Below are 23,357 nucleotides of genomic sequence, written 5' to 3' on the forward strand. Positions count from 1 at the left end.
CCAATAAGTCTGACACCTGAAGTATTAAGAAATAGGAAGGAAGTAAGTGCCCAAGATTTTAAAAATGCTTAAGGGCAGTGCCCTTAACACATACTAAATACACACTATCTTGAATTCTGGGCTTAGTGTATCCCATCCTGCATCGTGTTCTGGAGATAAATTGTGAGACTTTTTTGCCAAGATCGTGTAAGAGGTTAACAGAAAGCTTTGCAATTTAAGCTAAATATTAATAATAATACAATATTACATATAATTTGGTAGTAAACAAAGTGCTACATGTTTAATTTCCACAAATTAAAAGTATCTCATGTTATATGGACTACTGAGATAAAATCAACTTCTAGATATTTAGAAGTTTAATTTTAAAATGCAAAGTATTTAACATTAAAATAAAGCTATGTAAACACTTGCATTTTTACAATACTTTATAAGTGTGTCCCATCAGGTAATGAAAAGTTTGACACACTTTTTGTCTTCATCCTCACTTGAACACTTGGGCCAAATACAGGAAATATGTCATAGGAGTAGTCAAGTAGTCAAGTGCAAAGTCCACAAATGTGGGTATTTGGACAAGGCAAATATCTGTCTGGTTTAGGGGTGGGTTTAATTTCAAATCAACCAATCCAGTCTAACATGAATGACCAAAAAGGGAAGGCACAATGGCACAAAGATGAGTATGCCCCCTTCATTTAGGGGATTACTTTACTGGCTATACAGCTCTTTTTTGATGCAGGGCTCTTTACAATATAATGACTTGAAAATAAGAAAAGAAAAAAAAAGATCACATTTTGTGCTCCACAGAACAAAGTCATAGATGTCTGAAAAGACGTTAAGTAAATGAGACTGAATTAAAAATTTTGGGTGAACTTTAAAACTAAGTGGATTATCAGTGATGTAAAAACAGGGTAGGTTGGAGAGCAGCTTACCTGAACAGATGACTCCTGCATCTTTATTATGATTACAGTCATAAATACCCCATTCTACTGCTCCACAGTTCTTCAGTGTAGATTCTGATCCAGTACATAACATACGATGTGTCCAGACCGGTCCTAATCCTGGTCCAAAGTGAGCACCACCCATAGCATCTATAGGTTCTCCACAATTCAGCTCTTTGCACACCACTGCAGCATCAGGCATATCCCAGTCATTATCACACACTGTCCCCCACTGGCCTTTATGAAGAATCTCCACTCTACCAGCACAGGAATTATTTCCACCAACCAACCTCACTCTCGCATTGCCTATAAAATTAATAAATGGGAGCAAAAACAAATGGACAAAGAGAAAGAATGAGAAAAAATTTATTAAACAAAGAGTAAAAACTCTTCTGAAACAAAACTAATATTCAGTGTAGATTTAGGGAACATTGAATTTGGCAGTTTATTTAAAAAGGGCTCAAACCTGCACACACCAGTCCCACATCATTTTCCTGTGAACAGCTGTTTTTATGTGATACTGATGTTGGACAGAGGTGAATCTGAGATTCATTTCCTCTGCACTGAATCTCTTGTGTCCACATCTGAGTGTCTCCTTTGTCAAAAGCAGCTGCTCCCAGCACCTGTACAGGAGCCCCACAGTCCAGCTCTCTACACACAACCTCTGCATCCTGCTGGTCAAAGACAGCGTCACACACTGACATCCACGTCTGATCATGAAGTATCTCTAACCTCCCAGAGCAGCGAGAACCTCCAACCAACCTGACGCCTAAAAAAAAAAAAAAAATAAAATAAAACACAGGAAAGAAATAAAATGTTAGAGAACTTCAAAAATGCTCCAATCATATAATAATATCATCAACATATCAGTCAAAAAATTTGAATTCTGAAATAAGCTATATTTACTATGAAAACATACTGTATTATGGCAAAACATTTTCCTCATTCCAAAAAACCTTGAAAGTAAGCTACAATACTGGCTCATACAGATAACTGTGTATTGTTAGTGTTAATGTAAAAATGTAAACTGATTGCATGACTGCTCACATTTTCACGTATAATTTCAACATATTACATTATAATGTACAGTAGCGTTAGAAATCAAGTTCTAAACATTTTTTTAACAAGGCCCCTGATTATTACAGTCTGACTTTAACGGTTTGTGTGGTCAAATAGAAGGGGGAAAATTGCCACTAAAAATGTCTGCTTTTGGTGCAATTGTTTTGTACAATGAGACAAGACTTTCTTAGCTTTAGCTTACCTGAACAAATGACTTGAGCATTGTTTTCAAGACACACATCAGGATCAGTTGATTGTATGAATCCACATTTCTTAAGTGTAGACTCTGAGCCGGTACACATTGCATTTATCATCCAAATTGGTTTTGATGCCAATCCAAAATGAGCACCACCCACAGCATCTACAGGTTCTCCACAGTCCAGCTCTCTACACACCACTGCAGCATCAGCCAAATCCCAGCCATACCCACACACTGTTCCCCACTGACCTCTGTGAAGTACCTCCACTCTACCAGCACAGCCACTGTGACCACCGACTAACCTCACATTTATTATGTCTGTTAATGTAACAGAGAGCATAATTAAATGTAAAATACTATTATTAAATTAAATTAAATGTGATTTGTTACTTTGAACTCTTACCAGCACACAGCAAACCAATGTTCTGTTCATGTGAACAGTTGCTTTTGACTGTTGGTGATGTTGGACAGAGGTGAATCTGAGACTCATTTCCTCTGCACTGAATCTCTTGTGTCCACATCTGAGCGTCTCCTTTGTCAAAAGCAGCTGCTCCCAGCACCTGTACAGGAGCCCCACAGTCCAGCTCTCTACACACAACCTCTGCATCCTGCTGGTCAAAGACAGCATCACACACTGACATCCACGTCTGATCATGAAGTATCTCCAACCTCCCAGAGCAGGGAGAACCTCCAACCAACCTGACTTCTAAATAAGGTAATGATTTGCAGAGAAGCCATTTTATTTTTAGACTTATAACGTACAGTGTAAAAGCACTAAAGAAAAGCACACAAAAAATATACTTAATACAAAATGTATTCATTAAGCCAACAAGTTAAAATCAATCAAAATCAACATATAAAAATCAACAAATATTAGAAGCCAATATAGAAGAACAAACAAATCTTGATATTTATTTTTAATATGTAAAACACTTTACCTGAGCAGATGACTCCAGCATCTTTACTATGATCACAGTTGCTTTTACCCCATCCAGTTGACCCACAGTTCTTTAGTGTGGACTCTGATCCAGTACATAAGACAAAACTCATCCAGATTATTCCTGATCCCGGTCCAAAATGAGCATTATACAGAGCATCTACAGGTTCTCCACAGTCCAGCTCTCTACACACCACTGCAGCATCAACCAAATCCCATTCATCATCACACACTGTTCCCCACTGACCTCTGTGAAGAACCTCCACTCTACCAGCACAGCGACTGTGACCACCAACCAACCTCACATGCACAGAGTCTAAATATTAAGCAGTGAGATAGAACATGAACATTTAATTTATGAGATTACATTATCGTACAACTAGTATAATGAGAGTTTAAAGGCAAATTCGGAATTCAATACAAACTGCACTAAAGTAACATCAGTATTCAGTTGATTGGATATAACTTTGCACTGAAAAGGTTAGTAAGCATTTTTTTTTTCACAATAAAATCATGTTAGCACATGTTCATGTCTCGATTCTATTAGTTTTTGGACTGGTCCCATTCTCTTTGACTGTTACCAAGATTTTTTTTGCAGTGTATAAAATTATGCCACAAATGATGTTGATTGGGCTTAAACAATATTAAACCTCTTATACCTTATTACTTTAATATTTATTTTTCTTTCTCTATATACAGTAGATACTCTGCAGCTGATTTCTTTAGCTATTGCAAAATGGTTTTGTGTAAGAGGCTAACATGGAAACATTAAAAGACAGGAGTCTTCTTTCAATGTAGTGCTGCTGGACTATGATTGAGCCATCCATTTTTATTTTATGTAAACATGTTCACACATTTGTGTATGTATGCATTTATGTATTTATATTGGAGTCAGTAGAAATATTTAGACTTTACTGATATCACATGAAAATTAAATTGTGATACAAATTGGGAAACAATAATAGGCCTCTTAGGGTTTTGATAAATAACAAATATTAACATTATTCTGGTAATAATATGTGACCCTGGACCACAAAACCAATCTCAGTTGTTTCAATTTGTGTCCAAAAAAAAGAGTAACTGATATGTACACATAAATCGCCTTTAAAGTTTTCCAAATGAATTCTTAGCTATACATATTAATAATGAACAATTTAATTTTGATATATTTATGGTAGGAAATTTACAAAATATCTTCATGGAACATGATCTTTACTTAAAATCCTTATGATTTTTGGCATAAAATGAAAATCAATAATTTTGACCCACACAATGTTTATTTATTTATTTATTTTTTTGGCTATTGCTAAAAATATACCCAAGTGACTTAAGACTGGTTTTGTGGTCCAGGGTCAAATATTATAATGATCTAAAGACCATTTAAACAATAATTATAAATGTTTATAAATTAGAAAAACAAAACAAACAAACAAACAAAAAACCGCTGTTTAGCAATAAAGGAAAACTTTCGAAATATTATGACAATGTAATTACATGTACTATATATATATATATATATATATATATATATACACACACACACACACACACACACACACACACACACACACACACAAAGTACAGTATAGTTGAAGTGCTTAAAGAACACAATCTTACCCTTTATTTGTATTTTTTTTTAAGTAGCTCGAAATAAATTACATTTGGTTATTTCATACTTACCAGCTGTTATGAATATTACAACTGAAGACAGTAAAATGAGTGTCAGGCATCTCCACCTCATCTTCAACATGATTAACTCAACACCCAGAACAAGCTTCTCCGCTCTGATGATGCAGAAGTACAGGCATCCTCTCAGCCCCCTTAATGAGAGAGAAAGAGACCCAACACCCTCCAATCACACTCGCTATTACCTTATTAGGCACAACAGAGGAAATCATCAAACAACTTCAGTGACAAATCAGAGAACGCTTTTCTGATTTTCTCCATATATATATATATATATCAAAACTGTCAGTGCTTGGTGTAGATGGGTGTAGAAACACACATGCGTACACAGATACATAAATAAATATAAGACATACACGAGGCAGGAAACTCTCCAGTTTATTTTCAGCATCAAAGCCAATCACCTGCAGAGACGAGATAAAAGCACTGATAACTAACTGAAAATGGCCTAAAAATGTCTATTAGTGTGCAAATATTTTAGCATGACAGTAACACATAATGAACTCAATGTAAAATAGATTATATTGCAAAACAACAGTTAAAAATGTAAATGTTTACAGAGAGCACAGTGCATACTGCACAATAGGCCCTTTTGAGTCTTAAAATGTAATGCAATCATTTATCTCTATCTCAAATTTTATCTTCTGTGACTAATGTGAAACTTAGACAAATTGCTCAAAAGTGGTTTCATTCAGCTGGACCACAAAAACCATAATTGTGAAAATTAACTGCTTGTTTACCTTATGACCAGTAGAGAGAGCTGCTGTGCAATATTTCTAATTAAAGCACCTTTATACAATAGTACTGACAAACTAAAATTGTATAACTTAAAAATTTAATACATGGTCATCTGCTGTTTGTTTTCATTTGAGAGAAAACACATCCCTTTATCTTTAATGACATATACTGTACATTGCCTTACTAAAGTACTATTGAATACCGTTAAATTTTTTTTCATGATTTATTATGTTGCTGCCTTGTATTAACTTTTGACGCTCTGGGGGTTAATAAACAGAACTGCTTGCGTCTTGCAGAAGAACATCGTAGCCGGAACTACTTCTCTCTGTTTATGTCTATGAAGAATCACAAAGGTACTGGGTTACTCCGCTGCAGTACCCCCGAAGCAATCTAAAATAGTCAGAATATAAACACTTATTATAGGTGCACCCTATTGATTCAGGACAAGCTAAAAACACGGTTTGAAAATGGATTCATGGTGTACTCACTTATTATATAAATTTTTCTACATTTTGAACACAAACAAAGTTACGGACCGCAGCTCTGATTGGTTGTTTTTTACTGGGAGTGGATGAATTTCTGCAAATGGCAATAGGACCACTGGGAGGAGCCAGAGGAGCTTGATTTTTTCACAGATTATCTGTCTCATATTCTACTGTCAGGACATAATGACAGGTTTAACAAATATGTAAAAAATATATTTTTACAAAAGTTACCTACTGCAGCTTTAATGACCCACCCTCATGTTGTTCCAAACCCGTAAGACCTCCGTTTATCTTCGGAACACAGTTTAAGATATTTTAGATTTAGTCCGAGAGCTCTCACTCCCTCCATTGAAAGTGTGTGCACGGTATACTGTCCATGTCTAGAAAGGTAAGAAAAACATCATCAAAAGAAGTCCATGTGACATCAGAGGGTCAATTTGGAATTTGTTGAAGCATTCGAAAATACATTTTGGTCCAAAAATAACAAAAACGATGGCATTATTCAGCATTGTCTTCTCTTCCGTCTCTGTTGTGAAGCACGTTCACTGCAGTGTAGTGATATCTGATTCGCGAACAAATCACTCGATGTAACCAGATCTTCTTGAACCAGTTCACCAAATCGAACTGAATCGTTTAAAATGGTTTGTGTCTCCAATAAGCTATAATCCACAAATGACTTAAGCTGTTAACTTTTTTAATGTGACTGACACTCCCTCTGAGTGCTGAGACCACAGAGGAAAACCCGTACTGTAGGTGGAAGAGAGCAGAAGTTGTGATGAAAGGATACAAGAGGAGGAATCAGCGGTGAGCATGAAGGCAGCGTGACAGAAAATGGAAGAAAGTAATTATCTGAGGAATGTGGAGTAACCAGATGGTTGCCAGTGGTGCTGTTTTGTGTTAGGATGAGGTCTAGCTTATTGCCTGGTTTGTGTGTCGCAGGGGTGTGCTGTTTCATGAAGTCAAGTGAGGCAAGAAATGTTAGGAAGTCAGTCACTCAAGGTTTGTTAGGTGGATGTTAAAGACACCAAGAACTACCAGATTATTATTAAATTATTATTATTATTATTATTATTTATTATACATATTTCAAAGCAAAACATTTTTTTAGGATATTTTGAATATAACAGTAGAGTAGAGTCACTAAACTCTGTGAACACTTTTAAAAGCTCTAAAAGTGGCTTCAGTGTTGTTTTGCGTTTGGATGTCTGTGTTTCCCCAGAACCTCATCCACTCTTCGCACGTTCACTCAGCCACGGACACTTACCTTCGGCTCTATTCCCCGCAGTTCCTGTGCCACTCTGTCCTGCTGCCTCATGCCGTCTGCATCTGGATTACTCACCTTCTCTCCACCATCATCTGGACTTCTCACCGCTTCACCATCCCCTCTGAGTATCGCTGTCTCATCGTCATTGTTTGTTTATGTACCATCGCCATATCTTCTCATTAAAACTTTAAACTCGCTATTGTTTCCAGACTGTCCTTTCACCAGCCGTCACAGAAGGATCTCACCGCACATGGAAGCAGCGAGCACCAATACCCTCACCGACTTCATGCACCACAAATGTCAAAAGAATGGATCAGCAGCAGGAGAGTATCTTGAACACCGGACGCGCTGTCCAAGCGCTGGTGGCACAGGTGTCCGAGCTCACCCAGCAGATCCATCAGCTCACGTCTCCCACTTCGCACCGCCTGCGCCGTCCGTTCCCCCGGGGATTCCCCAGGACCACTTCTGGCCAGAGCCGCGACTTCCGGCGCCGGAGAACTATACGGGTGAGCCAACCTTTTATAGAACATTTCTTAACAAATGCTCAATGCATTTCGCTCTACAGCCCCGCACTTTCGCTACGGAGGAATCCAAAGTAGCGTTCACGCTCACACTTCTCTCTGGCAAGGCTGCCTTATGGGGAACGGCGGTGTGGGAAAATCAACACCCGTGTTGTGCCTCGTTCCACCTCATATCGGACGAAATGAAGAGAGTCTTCGACCGGGCCGCGACCGGCAGAGAGGCCGCCCATCGCCTCTCGGAACTCCGGCAAGGATCTTTATCTGTAACCGAATACTCCATCGAGTTCCGTACCCTGGCGGCCGCATGCCAGTGGAACGAGGCGGCGCAGTGGGATAGATTCCTGCATGGGTTATCCGACCGTGTTCAGCAGGAGATCTACCTCCTCGAGCTGCCCCCTACTCTCAACGAACTCATTGACCTGGCGTTGCGGGTGGATGCCAGGTTTAATCGTCTGGGCCGCCAACACAGTCCTTCCAGGCCTCCCTTCTCTCCTGCTTGAGTCGAGAGAACACGGTCGGTTCTGTCGACGATCACGAGCTCATGCAAGCGGGTAGAGCTTGGCTGTCCCGGAGGGAGAGGGAACAGCGGAGATCCCAAAGACTATGTCTATACTGCGGAGGCTCTGACCATAACACCTACTCTTGCCCGGTAAAAGAGTCAGCCCGATAGTAAATCTGAGGCTACTATCGGGTGGGATCTCCGCTGAGAAGTCCTCACCAACATCATTGACCCTCCTTCCGGTGAGACTGCAGTGGAAGAATCAACATCATGAATGTCAAGCCCTTCTGGACTCCGGAGCCGAAGGTAATTTCATTGATTCTTCACTTGCACATCACCTGAACATTCCTGTCCTTCCTGTGTCTCTCCCCATCCATGTCACCGCACTCAATGGCCAGGAACTGCCTCACGTCACACACCATACAGAACCCATCACACTGATCACATCTGGAAACCATCAAGAAACCATATCCTTTTTCTTCATGGACTCCCCTTTTGCTCCCATTGTTTTAGGTCACCCCTGGTTGTTCAAACATAATCCACGAGTGGAATGGGGTTCTAACACTGTCACATTGTGGAGTGAAAGTTGTCATGAGTCTTGTCTGGTCTCTGCTTGTCCTGTTGTTCCTGTTTCTGTTTTTCAGAAGGAGACCATGGTTTTGCCAAACGTGCCCGTTGAGTATCTGGACTTGAAGGAAGTGTTCAGTAAGTCCCGGGCTGCTTCTCTTCCTCCGCATCGTCCCTACGTGTGTGTGCCATAGACTTAGTGTCAGGTAAATCTCCGCCTAAAGGCAAGTTATACTCTCTTTCTATTCCTGAGAGGGAGGCCATGGAGAAATACATTTCTGATTCCTTAGCCTCTGGGTTCATCCGTCCTTCCTCTTCTCCAGCGGGGGCGGGGTCCTTTTTTTTGGGTAAAAAGGATGGCTCATTGCGACCTTGTATTGATTACCAAGAGTTGAACAACATTACGATTAAGAACACTTATCCTTTACCATTCATGTCTTCAGCTTTCGAGAGGTTGCAGGGAGCATCTGTATTCACAAAATTGGATTTACGTAATGCTTATCATTTGGTCCGCATCAGGAAGGGGGATGAATGGAAAACTGCCTTTAACACCCCTAGAGGGCACCATGAGTATTTGGTGATGCCGTTCGGGCTCTCCAACTTGCCCGGGGTTTTCCAAGCACTCGTGAATGACTTGTTGAGAGATATGGTAGATCAGTTTCTATGTTTACCTGGATGACATACTGATTTTTTCTTCATCTCTCCAGGAACATGTTCAACACGTCAGACGAGTGCTCCAGAGGTTACTAGAGAATGGGCTTTTTGTCAAGGCAGAGAAGTGCATATTCCATTGACAGTCAGTCCCCTTCCTAGGGTATATCGTGTTTTCTGAGGGAATATGAATGGACCCTGACAAAGTTAAGGCTGTGATAGATTGGCCATCTCCAGATTCCCGTAAGGCCCTACAGAGGTTTCTGGGGTTCGCCAATTTCTATCATCGTTTCATTCGTAATTTCAGCCAACTAGCCTCACCTCTGACAGCCTTGACCTCTCCCAGTACTCCGTTCAGGTGGTCTGATGCAGCTGAGGCTGTGTTCACTAACCTCAAGAACCGCTTTGTTTTCGGCTCCCATCCTTGTGGCCCCTGATCCCACACGGCAGTTCGTGGTGGAGGTCGACGCATCAGAGGTGGGGGTAGGAGCAGTGTTGTCCCAACGTGCTGCTTCAGACGATAAGGTACACCCTTGCACGTTTTTTTCACATCGATTATCTCCTGCCGAACGTAATTATGACATTGGCAATAGAGAGTTGTTGGCGGTCAAATTAGCGTTGGAGGAGTGGCGCCACTGGTTAGAGGGTTCAGGGGTTCCCTTTATTGTTTGGACCGATCACAAGAATTTCAAATACATCAGAACTGTCCGCTGTCCGTCCCTTTAAGACCCTGGTCCCATATCGCTCTAGATTTTGTTACCGCCCTCCCGCCCTCTAATGGCATGACGGTCGTTTTGAACGTAGTGTACCGGTTCTCGAAGGTGGCACATTTCATTCCCTTGCCCAAATTACCGACAGCCAAGGAGACAGCGGTTACTGTTTTAGATCACGTCTTTCGGCTTCATGGCCTCCCGGTAGACGTGGTTTCAGACAGGGGATCTCAGTTTATATCCAAATTTTGGAAAGAGTTTTGGAAATTATTAGGAACGTCAGTTAGCTTGTCGTCGGGTTATCATCCCCAAAGCAACGGACAATCTGAGCAAGCCAACCAAGATTTAGAGAGGACGTTGAGATGTTTGGTCTCCAAGAATCCTTCTTCCTGGAGTCAACAACTCTCTATGGTGGAGTACGCCCACAATTCGTTGCCAGTGTCAGCTACGGGCCTCTCTCCGTTTCAGTGTAGTGTAGGGTACCAGCCACCAGCGTTTCCCAGTCTGGAATCTGAAGTCGCGGTCCCCTCCGCTCACGCATTTGTCCAGAGGTGTCACAGCACCTGGACCAGAGCCCGTGAGACTCTGCTGCGGGTGAGGGAGCGCACTAAGGCCAAGGCCGATTGCCACCGGTCAAAGCCTCCCGTCTATGTCGTGGGTCAAAAAGTGTGGCTTTCTACCAGTAACATTCCCTTGCGATCCGTTTCTAATAAATTAGCTCCTAAATTTATCGGCCCGTTCACTATCACCAAGATCATTAGTCCGGTGACAGTCCGCCTCAAACTACCTCCTGCGTACAAGAGGATACACCCTGCCTTTCATGTGTCCAAAATTAAACCCGTGTTTTATGCACGTATTAATCCGCCTACTCCGGTTCCCCAGCCGCCGCGTCTCGTAGATGGGGAACCGGCATATTCGGTTAATCGTATTCTGGACTCGAGATGGAGGGGACGAGGATTCCAGTATCTGGTGGACAGGGAAGGTTACGGTCCGGAGGAGAGGAGTTGGGTACCTGCTAGGGACATATTGGATCACTCCCTTATTGATGAATACAATCAGCAGGTAGGCCCTTCTTGGAACTCCAGGAGGAGTTCTTAGGGGAGGGGGGGTACTGTCATGGTTGGTAAACAGTGATCTCGGGATGTTTACACTTTGTGGTGAATTCTGTGTGTTCCGCGTCTGCACTGATTAGTTGTGGGCGTCTCCGTTAATTGTATCAGCAACAGCTGCCACTCATTACTCATCCACTATATAATGGCTTGTCTCATGTCTTGTGTTTGTGAGATCGTTGTTCTATGTTCGATGTGTTTACAACCCCCCCCCCCCCCCCCTGGCTTCAGTGTTGTTTTGCATTTGGATGTCTGAGTTTCCCCAGAACCTCATCCACTCTTCGCACGTTCACTCAGCCATGGTCACTTACCTTCGGCTCTATTCCCCGCAGTTCCTGTGCCACTCTCTCCTGCTGCCTCACGCCGTCTGCATCCGGATTACTCACCTTCTCTCCACCATCATCTGGACTTCTCACCGCTTCACCATCCCCTCGGAGTATCCCTGTCTCATCGTCATTGTTTGTTTATGTACCATCACCATATCTTCTCATTAAAACTTTAAACTCACTATTGTTTCCAGACTGTCCTTTCACCAGCCGTCACATTTATGAGCTGATTTCAGTCTTGGTGTAAATGCATACAAATCACCAGATCTTCCACAGTTCAGCACTTGACAGATCAGACTCACTGTGTCTCTGTCCATCTGGTTTCAACACAAATGCTCTGTGATCTATGATCTGAATGAGCAATCAATACAGCTCATCTTCAGTAGGCTAACATGATTTATTTTTAAACATTTATTTTTTTCATTTGGTTAAAACAAATATGGCAAATTTGTTCAGATGACATTATGACGATGACAGACGACTGAGGTACCCTTGAGCAAAGCACCGAACCTCCAACTGCTCCCCAGGCGCCGCAGCACAAATGGCTGCCCACTGCTACGGGTGTGCGTTCACGGTGTGTGAGTGTGTTCCCTGCAGTATGTGTGCACTTTGGATGGGTTAAATGCAGAGCATGAAATCTGAGTATGGGTCACCATACTTGGCTGTATGCCATTTGTCAATTATCAATCAACTTGGAATTTTATGTTTCAAGCAGAGATGCTGATAGAGAGGCAAAAGTTTAATGCCGCTTTAATAAAGAAATACATTTTCAGAAACTTTGTCATTATACATTATTGATGTCTAAATAAAATGTGTAATCTTTAAACATACGTCAGAAAAGAGAAAATCATTTTTATTATTATTATTATTTTTTTTTTTTTTTGCTAAATGCACTCAAAAGATAAATGCATTTAAAATAAATTTACAAAAAGAGTTTTGTGCAATAATCTTTCATTTCAAAAGTATATGAAAACATGTTAATCCTGTTGTCTAGAAGGGGTAGAGGTTATCACAGAAATGCAAGCTTATGAGAGAACAAATTAAACACCCTGTCTGTTTTATGAATTTATTCTCTATTTTTTTTCCAGTTTATTTGCTGGATGTTTTGAATTGATGTCCATGTTTAAATGTAATTGATTTGGCATATTCAACACTTTTAAGTGTAGAGCACTTCAGAGATAACAAAATGTGAGGCAGTGGATGTAGTCACTAACTCAAACTGTCCCTCCCAGTTTTCATGGTTCTTCCCTCAATTAATCATTGTCTGCTGTTTGAAAACAAGAACAAATGTTTTCATTGCATTAGCATTTTTAGCTAATAAAACTAGACACATTCAGAGTGACGTAAAGCAAAATAACCTATCAAAACAAATCTTGCACATCTTCGCTAAAATTTGTCACATTGCCATATTCTTCCTGACCACCCTATGATATAAATGTGTCATTTATTAAATAAATAGACAAGAAAATAATAATTCACAAAACTCAATACATTATATGAAAACTATAATATAATAATGAAGTCTATGAAATGTATAATTTAACACTATAATAAACTATAACAAAAGAAAAGGAAAACACTGTACCAGACTATTTAAGTTAACTTTGTGATGCACACCTGCTTGATTAATGTAAAACTGCCCTACAATGACAACATCATCATAGCTTTCTGAAGCGTCATCTGAAACACAATAAAGAATAATAAAATGTGACAACCAAATTACACATAATATACATGCATAGTCAATTAATATTTATAATGAAATAAATAAACCTTTAGCAGGACGTCTCAAGTCAACAGTGATTATATCATCATAATTATCGGGTGTGATATGTTGCTCTTCTAAAAGGGTTAAAAGCAAAAGAGGAAAAAAACAAACAAACAAATAAGTTCAAGGCCAAAGTAGGTTAACTAACTAAAGTTAATTAAGTGAAATCTTGTAATCGGTTAAAAATTCACTGACCTGTTGGGCCTGTAGTGGTAGTGATGTCATTATAGTAGTCAGGTGATACTCCAATATAATAATAATAAATAAATAAAAAACAATGAACATTAAAAATGACAGAAAAAAAGTTATTATATGTATTATATTTACATTGAAAATTTTGTTTGTAATTTTTATATTCAAGATATATAACATTGAATAATATTAACTTGTTTAGTACTTTTTTTGTTTTGTTTAGTTAATTTCACGTTTCTGTATGTAACATTTTTACATGTCATCTCTCTAACCTGAAAGAAACTCATCATCCGCATCTTCATACCCAGAGTACTGTTCTTCAGAAATCACACTTCCTGTTATTGGGAAGCAGAATCTTAAAAATGTTTACAATCAAAAACATTTGGGTAACATAACACTAACCCTATGTAATTTCAAATGACACACACACAAGGTCTCAAAAATGAATCAGCGTGATTTACTCCACTCACCCCTCTGAGTGAAAAGACCATGACTATTAATGGGTCTCCGCTGAATCTCCTCATAAACGGCTTCAGTCATCGTCCTGTGTCTCCTCTTAGAGAGAGCTGTGAGTGTAGACAGACAATCCTGCTGTCAGTTCACAACACATGACTGATCACACACTGAATAAGACACAATATGACAGTCTCTGGATCTCTCCTACCTCTCCTCATCACTCTGTTCTGCTGAATCAGTATAAGCAGTGGCACTAAGAGCAGTAAGAGCACAACTCCCAGAACAATCACAAGCACTGGGGGGACGGAGAGAGTTTGTGGAGGAGAGACTGATGTTGAGCGCACTGGAGGAGAAACTGGAGGAGAAGCTGGAGGAGAGACTGATGTTGTTGTGGCAGAGGACACTGACAAATCTGTAAAATCTGCCAAACACATTCAAAATCATCCAGTCATGATTGTCTTAATATGAGCTAAAATTAATAATAATAAAAAAAACATTGTGACCTTCACAGGTGATTCCAGCGTGCTCTTTCTTGGAGCAGTCAGTGTGGTTTTTCAGGGAGAGAGGACAGTCCCACAGGTGAATCTCATTCCCTCTGCACTCGACTCTGTTCATCCACACAACACCTTCACCAGCACCAAAGACTGAATTCCCATCAGCCCTCAGTGCTGCTCCACAACCCAGCTGCCTGCAGACCACCTGAGCATCGCTGATGTCCCACTGATCATCACAGACTGAGCCCCACACAGCGTTATGATACACCTCCAGCCTCCAGAGCACCGGCCCTTACCTCCACTCAGTCTGAGAGGAACATGATCTTAATTCAAAGACAAGATGACACATTTTTGGCCAACTGATGTATGTTAGAACAGTGCCAGATACATGCCTTGATATCAAATTGCACTATCAACATACGTTGCATGTAGCTTTCATCATTTTATGCTCTCTGAGCATTACCTGAACACTGTCTCTGGTAGGAAGATGTAGAGCAAGTCAAATAACTACGAGGGGACTCATGACTCTCCTGTTCTGTAATTATAAATGAAGTGAATATGTTTTACACTTATATTTTTATTTTATATGGATTGCTGTTTTTTTCAGGCACATAATTTTGTCTGTATCAGTCTCACCTGAGCAGGTGATTTTGGCCACTTCATCTCCATCACAGTCATTTTGTCCCCATGGTAAAGATGGACATTGCCACAGGTTTGAGTCATGTGGTCGACATTTCACTTCATCCAACCAGTTAATAGCTGATTTCACTCTTGATACTGAATCAGAAAAATCACCAGATCTTCCACAGTTCAGCTCTTGACAGATCAGACTCGCTGTGTCTCTGTCCATCTGGTTCCAGCACACATTACCCCAGGATCCATTGTAGAAAACCTCCACATTCCCTTCACAGCCATCAGTTAACCTGATCTCTTTAAAATCTTGAGGAAAATTTAAACTAATATTATTATAAAATCTTATAAAAAAAAAATCAAAATTAAGTTGATTTTAAAAAACAACAGTCTAATCCAGTAGTTTTCAACCTGTGGTCATCTGCCCCCTAGTGGGTCGCGGTGGTATTGCAGGTGGGCCGCTATATAATATGTGAGTGAAAGTGACATTCAGCCAAGTATGGTGACCCATACTCAGAATTCGTGCTCTGCATTTAACCCATCTGAAATGCACACACACACAGAGCAGTGAACACACACACATGCTGCGGCGCCCAGGGAGCAGTTGGGGGTTCGATGCCTTGCTCAGTGGCACCTAAGTCGTGGTATTGAAGGTGAAGAGAGAGCTGTTCATGCACTACCCCCACCCACAAGTCCGGCCCGAGACTAGAACTCACAACCCTTTGATTGGGGAGTCCAACCCTCTAACCATTAGGCCACGACTTCCCCCGACTTCCTATTGTTAACATATATAAAAATGTCTAACTCATAACATAATAACATCATTTCATATATATAATTAAATAACAAAAAATAAATATTAAACTGTAACTTTGTTTCCACTATTCGAGCTGGATGATTGGTTTAAGAATAAACCACCAATTTATATTATTGCTGCATATGCTACAGAACGACAAATTCAAACATGAATAAATGGCTGTCAACATGTTTGCTCCTGACTGCTTGTTCTGCTGACTGTCTATCTGCTGCCGAGCTCTGGCTGGATCTGGTTTTCCAGTTTTGCTGAGCGGTGCAGCCCCAGTTATTTCCTGTTAATTGCCAGTTCATTCTAGGGCTGTGCGATTAATGGAAATAGTCATAAAATCACGATTTGAGCATGCGCGATTTCTACATGGCTTTATAGCAAGATTTTCCGCGGCCCTGACCTCCCGCAGTATGCTATCCAATAATCCAATCAGAATGCAACAGAACAGAACAAAACAGACTGGGCATATGTCTAATTTAACACTTTGACAGAGTTGCAGCAGCTCTCTAAAAAGTTAACATTTAACACTAGTCAAGTAAGGATCAGAGCGTTCACACTGCACGCGGTAAAAGGCTAGAAATAAAAACGTGCGAAAATAATTAATATTTTTTTTCTTCTATACATTTTGTTACACATTTAATAGTGATTATTTTGACTTATGTCTGTTCTAGAGACGTTAAAACTTTTTGAAGAAAAATTTTCAGAGAAATCTCGAGTGTCTTTTTTTTTTTTTTTTTTTTGTCCATATCGCACAGCCCTAGTTCATTCAATAAATACAGTTAACAATCTAGGTTCTGAATACTAAATTATTAACCCAACAATAGCGGGGTCGGTTAATTTTTTTGCAGTGGGCCGCACAAACATATGTGTTTGGTTGTGTATGCCGCGAGCTGAAAAAGGCTGGGAACCACTGGTCTAATCTTTACCTGAGCACACGACTCCTACATCCTCCTTGTGATTACAGTCATGTTTTCCCCAGCCTGAAGAAGAGCAGCTCCACAGGGACGTCTCATTCCCCTCACACTCCACCTCATCCAGCCATATGTGTCCAGAACCAGGACCAAACCAGGCTGGTACCTGCTGGTTACTGAGGGCCACTCCACACTGCAGCTGTCTGCACACCACATGGGCATCTTTAATATCCCAGGAGTCATCACACACTGTCCCCCATGAGCCGCTGTGAAAAACCTCCAGCCTCCCTGCACAGTCTCCCCCAGAACCCACCAGCCTGATAGACCCACGACCTGATATTCAGAGACAGAAAAACACATTATTCATCACTAACAACTGAAGAATCTGTCCAGATGTTGTTGTTCTCACCAAGGCAGGTGATGTACAGCTGTTGTGTGGAGCTGCAGTTGAGAGTTTGTGGAGGGCTGCAGTTCCCCAGATGAGCTTCACTCCCAGAGCACTGGAAGCCCGTCACACACTCATGACTGTGTTCAGGACTGGATGAAGAGGAGCCGTAGAAGTTCAGCACAGAGCCACAGCCCAGCTGTCTGCAGACCACAGAGGATTCAGTGAGACTCCAGGAGTCCAGCAGAACTCTCCTCCAGACCTGATGGAGGAAAACTTCCAGCTCCCCCTCACACTGTCTCTCTCCAGACAACCGCACCAGACCATCATGAAGAGCCAGAGAGGAATCTGAGTGAAAGAGGTGTAATTTTATTAATATATTGCAAGGTAATTTATTACCTATTTTCAATAAAATCCTCTCACCAGAGCAGATGACTCCAACATCTCGTCTGTGAGAACATTCAGCTCGACTCCATGAAGAGATGGAACATTCTGGGAGTTTTGTTTCATTCCCGTCACAATCAAACACATCAGCCCAGATTTCACCACTTCCCTCTCCAAACCAGTCTGATCCCACAACAGACACAGCAATCCCACAATTCAGCTGTCTACAGAGGACATTGGCAGCTCTCATATCCCAGCATGCATCACACACTGTGCCCCATTCTTTGATGAACTGAAGCTCCACTCTTCCAGAACAAGAGTCTGAGCCATTTACCAGCCTGAGATCAATGTATCCTGGACAAACATCTTTTGTCATTACGAGGCCAATTATTAAAACAATATCTATCATATAACATATGTTGATTGAGAATTTTTTTTTTATTTTTTATGTGTGTCATGTAAAGAGGGGTCAAAAAATTACATCCATTCATTTGCAACGCAGAAAAAATAACTTATTTGGATAACTTTTGCAATATAATTTATTTATAGGTTACCCAAAATGTAAAGTTCTTTCATCATTTACTCCCAAATGTGTATGAGTTTCTTCTGCTTAACACAAAAGAATATATTTTGAAATATGATGGTAACCGAACAGTTGATGTTATTCACTAACTTCCATAGTACTTTGTTTTTCATTACAATGGATATCAAGGTCTACCATCAACTGTTTGATTACCAACATACAGGATTAGAACAACTTCAGGGTGAGTAAATGATCAAAGATAATTTTCCTTTTTGGATGAACTATTACTTTAAGATTGATTATAGCAAATTACATTAAAAATAAATGAAGAGACACTGAATATTAAGTCTTTACCAGAACATTTAAGGCCAACGTTAATGTCACTGCTGCAGTTGTGATTGTGTGATGATATTGAACAAAATGAAATCTGAGACTCATTTCCTCTGCACTGAATCTCTTGTGTCCACATCTGAGTGTCTCCTTTGTCAAAAGCAGCTGCTCCCAGCACCTGTACAGGAGCCCCACAGTCCAGCTCTCTACACACAACCTCTGCATCCTGCTGGTCAAAGACAGCGTCACACACTGACATCCACGTCTGATCATGAAGTATCTCTAACCTCCCAGAGCACAGGTGAAATCCAGCAGCAAGTCTGGAAGCCTTATGACCTGTTTATATTGCATGAACCACAGTGCACAGTAGAAAAAAACACATAATACAGATATAACGCAGATAAAACAAAAAGTTTTCCACATAAAACACAATAACTCTTTGCATGAACACAAATTCATGGCCAAGAAGTAAGGGATAAAATACTTAATGCTTAGAAGTACAACATTATTTACCTGAACAGATGACCCCTGCATTTGAATTTTGAGTACAGACATTTATGCTCCATCCTGATGACCCACAGTTCTTCAGCGTGTACTCTGATCCAATACATAATGCACTAATCCAGACTGGTCCTGATCCTTGTCCAAAGTGATTATCAGTCAAAGCTTCTACAGGTTCTCCACAGTCCAGCTCTCTACACACCACTGCAGCATCAGTCATATCCCAGAATTCACCACACACTGTTCCCCACTGACCTCTGTGAAGAACCTCCACTCTACCAGCACAGCGACTGTTACCACCAACCAACCTCACATTCATTCTCTCTAAGTGACAGAAGAATACAAAGAGAGACTAGGAGTAAAAAGACGAATATTAAAAAGATATCTCTCACTTTAATTTATTTCTTACCAGCACAGAACAGCTCCTGGAAGTTATCATCTGAACAATGGTTTTTATAAAGGGATGTTGGACAGAGGTGAATCTGAGATTCATTTCCTCTGCACTGAATCTCTTGTGTCCACATCTGAGCGTCTCCTTTGTCAAAAGCAGCTGCTCCCAGCACCTGTACAGGAGCCCCACAGTCCAGCTCTCTACACACAACCTCTGCATCCTGCTGGTCAAAGACAGCGTCACACACTGACATCCACGTCTGATCATGAAGTATCTCTAACCTCCCAGAACAACTGGAGTTTCCAATAAGTCTGGTACCTGAAGTAGCAAGAGATAAAAAATTTGTCTATCCTACATGCGTTTTGATTATGGGAGAATTCATTCTCATGTTAAACCAAATCCTTATGAATTCCTTTCTTTTCATGGAACACAGAGAGAGAATATTTAAAGAATATCCTGCCCAGTCTTTTCAATATGATGCAAGTGAATTAGGACTGGGTCTGTCAAAGCACCAAAAATAAATTAAATTCCATTTTAATGTAATTTTATAACAGAATGCACAAGCATCATACTAAGTTTCTTATTTTGATTCTTTATGGAGAAAAAAAAAACTACATACCTTGTGCTCTACAGAAGAAAGTCATTCTGGTTTGGTCTGGCATGAGGGTGAGTAAATAAAGAAGCCTATTCTAATTTTTTGTTTAACTACCCCTTTCAGACAGATGGATCATGTGTAATATAAAACAGAGTAGGCTTTGAAGCAGCTTACCCGAACAGATGACTCCTGCATCTTTAGTATGATCACAGATATATGTACCCCATTGTACTGATCCACAGTTCTTTAGTGTAGACTCTGATCCAGTACATAACTTGCGATTTGGCCAGATTGCTCCTGATCCTGATCCAAAATGAGCATCTACCACAACATCTACAGGTTCTCCACAGTCCAGCTCTCTACACACCACTGCAGCATCAGCCATATCAAAGTCAACACCACACACTGTTCCCCACTGACCTCTGTGAAGAACCTCCACTCTACCAGCACAGCGACTGTGACCACCAACCAACCTCACTCTCATATTGTCTACATAATAAAAACAGAGATAAGAAAAAAGGGCAACACTTTATTTTAAGGTACAACTATCACTATTAAGAATCCATTGACTATGACTTTTGCCTCAAACTCCTAATTTGCTACTTATTAGAAGTTAGTAAGGCAGTTGATATTGGATAGAAATAGGGATGTAGAATATGATAATTCGGAGTATGTGCTATACCTGTAGATACTAATAAAAAGCCAATATGTTGATAATAGGCATGCTTAAAAGCAACTAGTTAATTATGAGAATTGGTCCTTATACTAAAGTGTTACCAAAAAAAAAAAAAAAAAGGTACAGACAGAAGCAAAGAAAAAAGTAACACAAAAAGAAGACCAAACTATGAAAGTAACATTTATTTAAAGAAAACACTCCAACTACTACCTCATCAGTCATTTAAATAAAATAACTGCTCTCGAGCCCTTTGTCAGTTTAACCAGACAGAATAATTTTTAATTTTATTATATAACTTTTTTTACATTCCCTTATTGTATAGCTGTATTTTATATTTGATCTAGATTTTTAGGCTCTACTGTTAGTGTTATCTGTATGCACTGAGGGTCTTAGAGTAACAAAATTTTGATTCTCTGTATGTATGTACTGTACATGTGGAAGAATTGACAATAAAGCAGACTTGACAAACCTGCACACACCATTCCAACACTGTATTCATGTGAACAGCTGTGCTTGTGTGAGGAGTTAGTTGGACAGAAGTAAATCTGAGATTCATTTCCTCTGCACTGAATCTCTTGTGTCCACATCTGAGCGTCTCCTTTGTCAAAAGCAGCTGCTCCCAGCACCTGTACAGGAGCCCCACAGTCCAGCTCTCTACACACAACCTCTGCATCCTGCTGGTCAAAGACAGCGTCACACACTGACATCCACGTCTGATCGTGAAGTATCTCTAACCTCCCAGAGCAGCGAGAACCTCCAACCAGCCTGACTTCTGAATAAGTAAACACATATCAACAAAATCATGCATTATTTTAAAGGTGAATAAGAAGATACTGGATGTCTGAACCTTCAAGGGCCTTTCCTAAATAGGCACCTGAGGTTAATTTGGGGTCTTGCAGATTTGCCACTGCTGCCAATGAGTTCCTCGGGGCCACTGGTTTTTCCATAGTTTTTGATCAGGTTTTTAGGTCAATTAACAGACAAGAAGGTGAAATAGTCACAGAATGAGTGCTTTTGGCACATCTGTTTTCTATAATACAAAACTTTTAACTTACCTGAACAAATGACTTGAGCACTCTTTTCAAGACATTTGTCAGTCAATTTTATGAATCCACATTTCTTAAGTGTAGACTCTGATCCAGTACAGATTGCGATTTTCATTAAGACTGGTCTTGATCCTAGTCCAAAATGAGCATCACCCAGAGCATCTACAGGTTCTCCACAGTCCAGCTCTCTACACACCACTGAAGCATCAGCCAAATCCCAGCCATACCCACACACTGTTCCCCACTGACCTCTGTGAAGAACCTCCACTCTACCAGCACAGTAATTGGTACCATTTACCAATCTCACATTTATAATGTCTAGGAATATATGAAACACAAAAGGTAAATAGAAAACTTAAGTGAAAATTAAAATGAAATAAATTAATAATAATAAAAAAATGTATAACAAAAAAAAAAAAAAAATAATACTGTTTTTTTGTATTTTGCAGGTAACACCTACCAGCACACAGCAAACCAATATTTAACTCCTGAGAACAGTTGTTTTTGATTGATGTTGATTTTTGACAGAGGTGAATCTGAGACTCATCCCCTCTGCACTGAATCTCTTGTGTCCACATCTGAGTGTCTCCTTTGTCAAAAGCAGCTGCTCCCAGCACCTGTACAGGAGCCCCACAGTCCAGCTCTCTACACACAACCTCTGCATCCTGCTGGTCAAAGACAGCGTCACACACTGACATCCACGTCTGATCATGAAGTATCTCTAACCTCCCAGAGCAGCGAGAACCTCCAACCAACCTGACTTCTAAATAAAACAACACAAATAAACAAAATAAACAACAACAAATAAACATTCATTTACAGATACTCAAAATAGTGATAACTTACAACTTATGTAAGTATTTACAAACCAATATGCAAGCTCAAAAGTTTTACACAGATTTTACATAAGAGTAATACTTTACCTGAGCAGATGACACCAGCATCTTTATTATGATCACAGTTGTGTGTGCCCCATCCTCCTGACCCACAGTTCTTCAGTGTGGACTCTGATCCCCTACACTTAAGAAAACTTATCCAGATTCGTCCTGAACCTGGTCCAAAGTGAGCATCACCCAGAGCATCTACAGGTTCTCCACAGTCCAGCTCTCTACACACCACTGCAGCATCAGCCAAATCCCAGTCATCATCACACACTGTTCCCCACTGACCTCTGTGAAGAACCTCCACTCTACCAGCACAGCGACTGTGACCACCAACCAACCTCACATTCAAACAATCTATATACTGAGCTAAAGCAATGGCAAAGAGATGATGGGATTAAAATGAGGGTGGAAGAGGAAGAGAAAAATGAATGCAAATGGTGGCAACTATACAAATGGAACACATAAGCTTTTAAATTGTATATATCTTATTTTTTTTTCTCATTCAGTGTATATCTTTATCCATAAGCTTTCATATCAATTAAGCACAAATCAATATAGGGAGAAATATTATAAAAATAACAAAAATGGTGCGTGTCTCTTTGGTATTCTGTAAATAACTAATAAATGATTAGGCATTATTTTCCATCACCTCATTATTATTATTATTATTATTATTATTATTATTATTATTATTATTATT

General features: G+C 40.2%; 1 protein-coding gene across 1 annotated transcript in view; it reads right to left on the reverse strand.

The window, feature by feature from the left end:
- LOC113068511 (deleted in malignant brain tumors 1 protein-like) overlaps positions 1 to 23,357 on the reverse strand; it is a 67,136-nt gene that overhangs the window by 38,086 nt on the left and 5,693 nt on the right. Inside the window, exons 4-17 of the mRNA XM_026241240.1 lie at positions 21,463 to 21,499; positions 20,166 to 20,540; positions 19,475 to 19,504; positions 19,078 to 19,389; positions 17,926 to 18,065; positions 16,958 to 17,231; positions 15,233 to 15,535; positions 15,060 to 15,070; positions 14,606 to 14,840; positions 14,311 to 14,523; positions 14,117 to 14,212; positions 13,919 to 13,981; positions 3,132 to 3,446; positions 927 to 1,241 (exon numbers count right to left, since the gene is read on the reverse strand). Of these exons, the coding sequence (XP_026097025.1) occupies positions 927 to 1,241; positions 3,132 to 3,446; positions 13,919 to 13,981; positions 14,117 to 14,212; positions 14,311 to 14,523; positions 14,606 to 14,840; positions 15,060 to 15,070; positions 15,233 to 15,535; positions 16,958 to 17,231; positions 17,926 to 18,065; positions 19,078 to 19,389; positions 19,475 to 19,504; positions 20,166 to 20,540; positions 21,463 to 21,499 (2,719 nt within the window). The remainder of the gene's footprint in view (positions 1 to 926; positions 1,242 to 3,131; positions 3,447 to 13,918; positions 13,982 to 14,116; positions 14,213 to 14,310; positions 14,524 to 14,605; positions 14,841 to 15,059; positions 15,071 to 15,232; positions 15,536 to 16,957; positions 17,232 to 17,925; positions 18,066 to 19,077; positions 19,390 to 19,474; positions 19,505 to 20,165; positions 20,541 to 21,462; positions 21,500 to 23,357) is intronic.

This window comes from Carassius auratus, chromosome 4, assembly GCF_003368295.1.
Source record: "Carassius auratus strain Wakin chromosome 4, ASM336829v1, whole genome shotgun sequence".
NCBI classification, from domain to species: domain Eukaryota; kingdom Metazoa; phylum Chordata; class Actinopteri; order Cypriniformes; family Cyprinidae; genus Carassius; species Carassius auratus.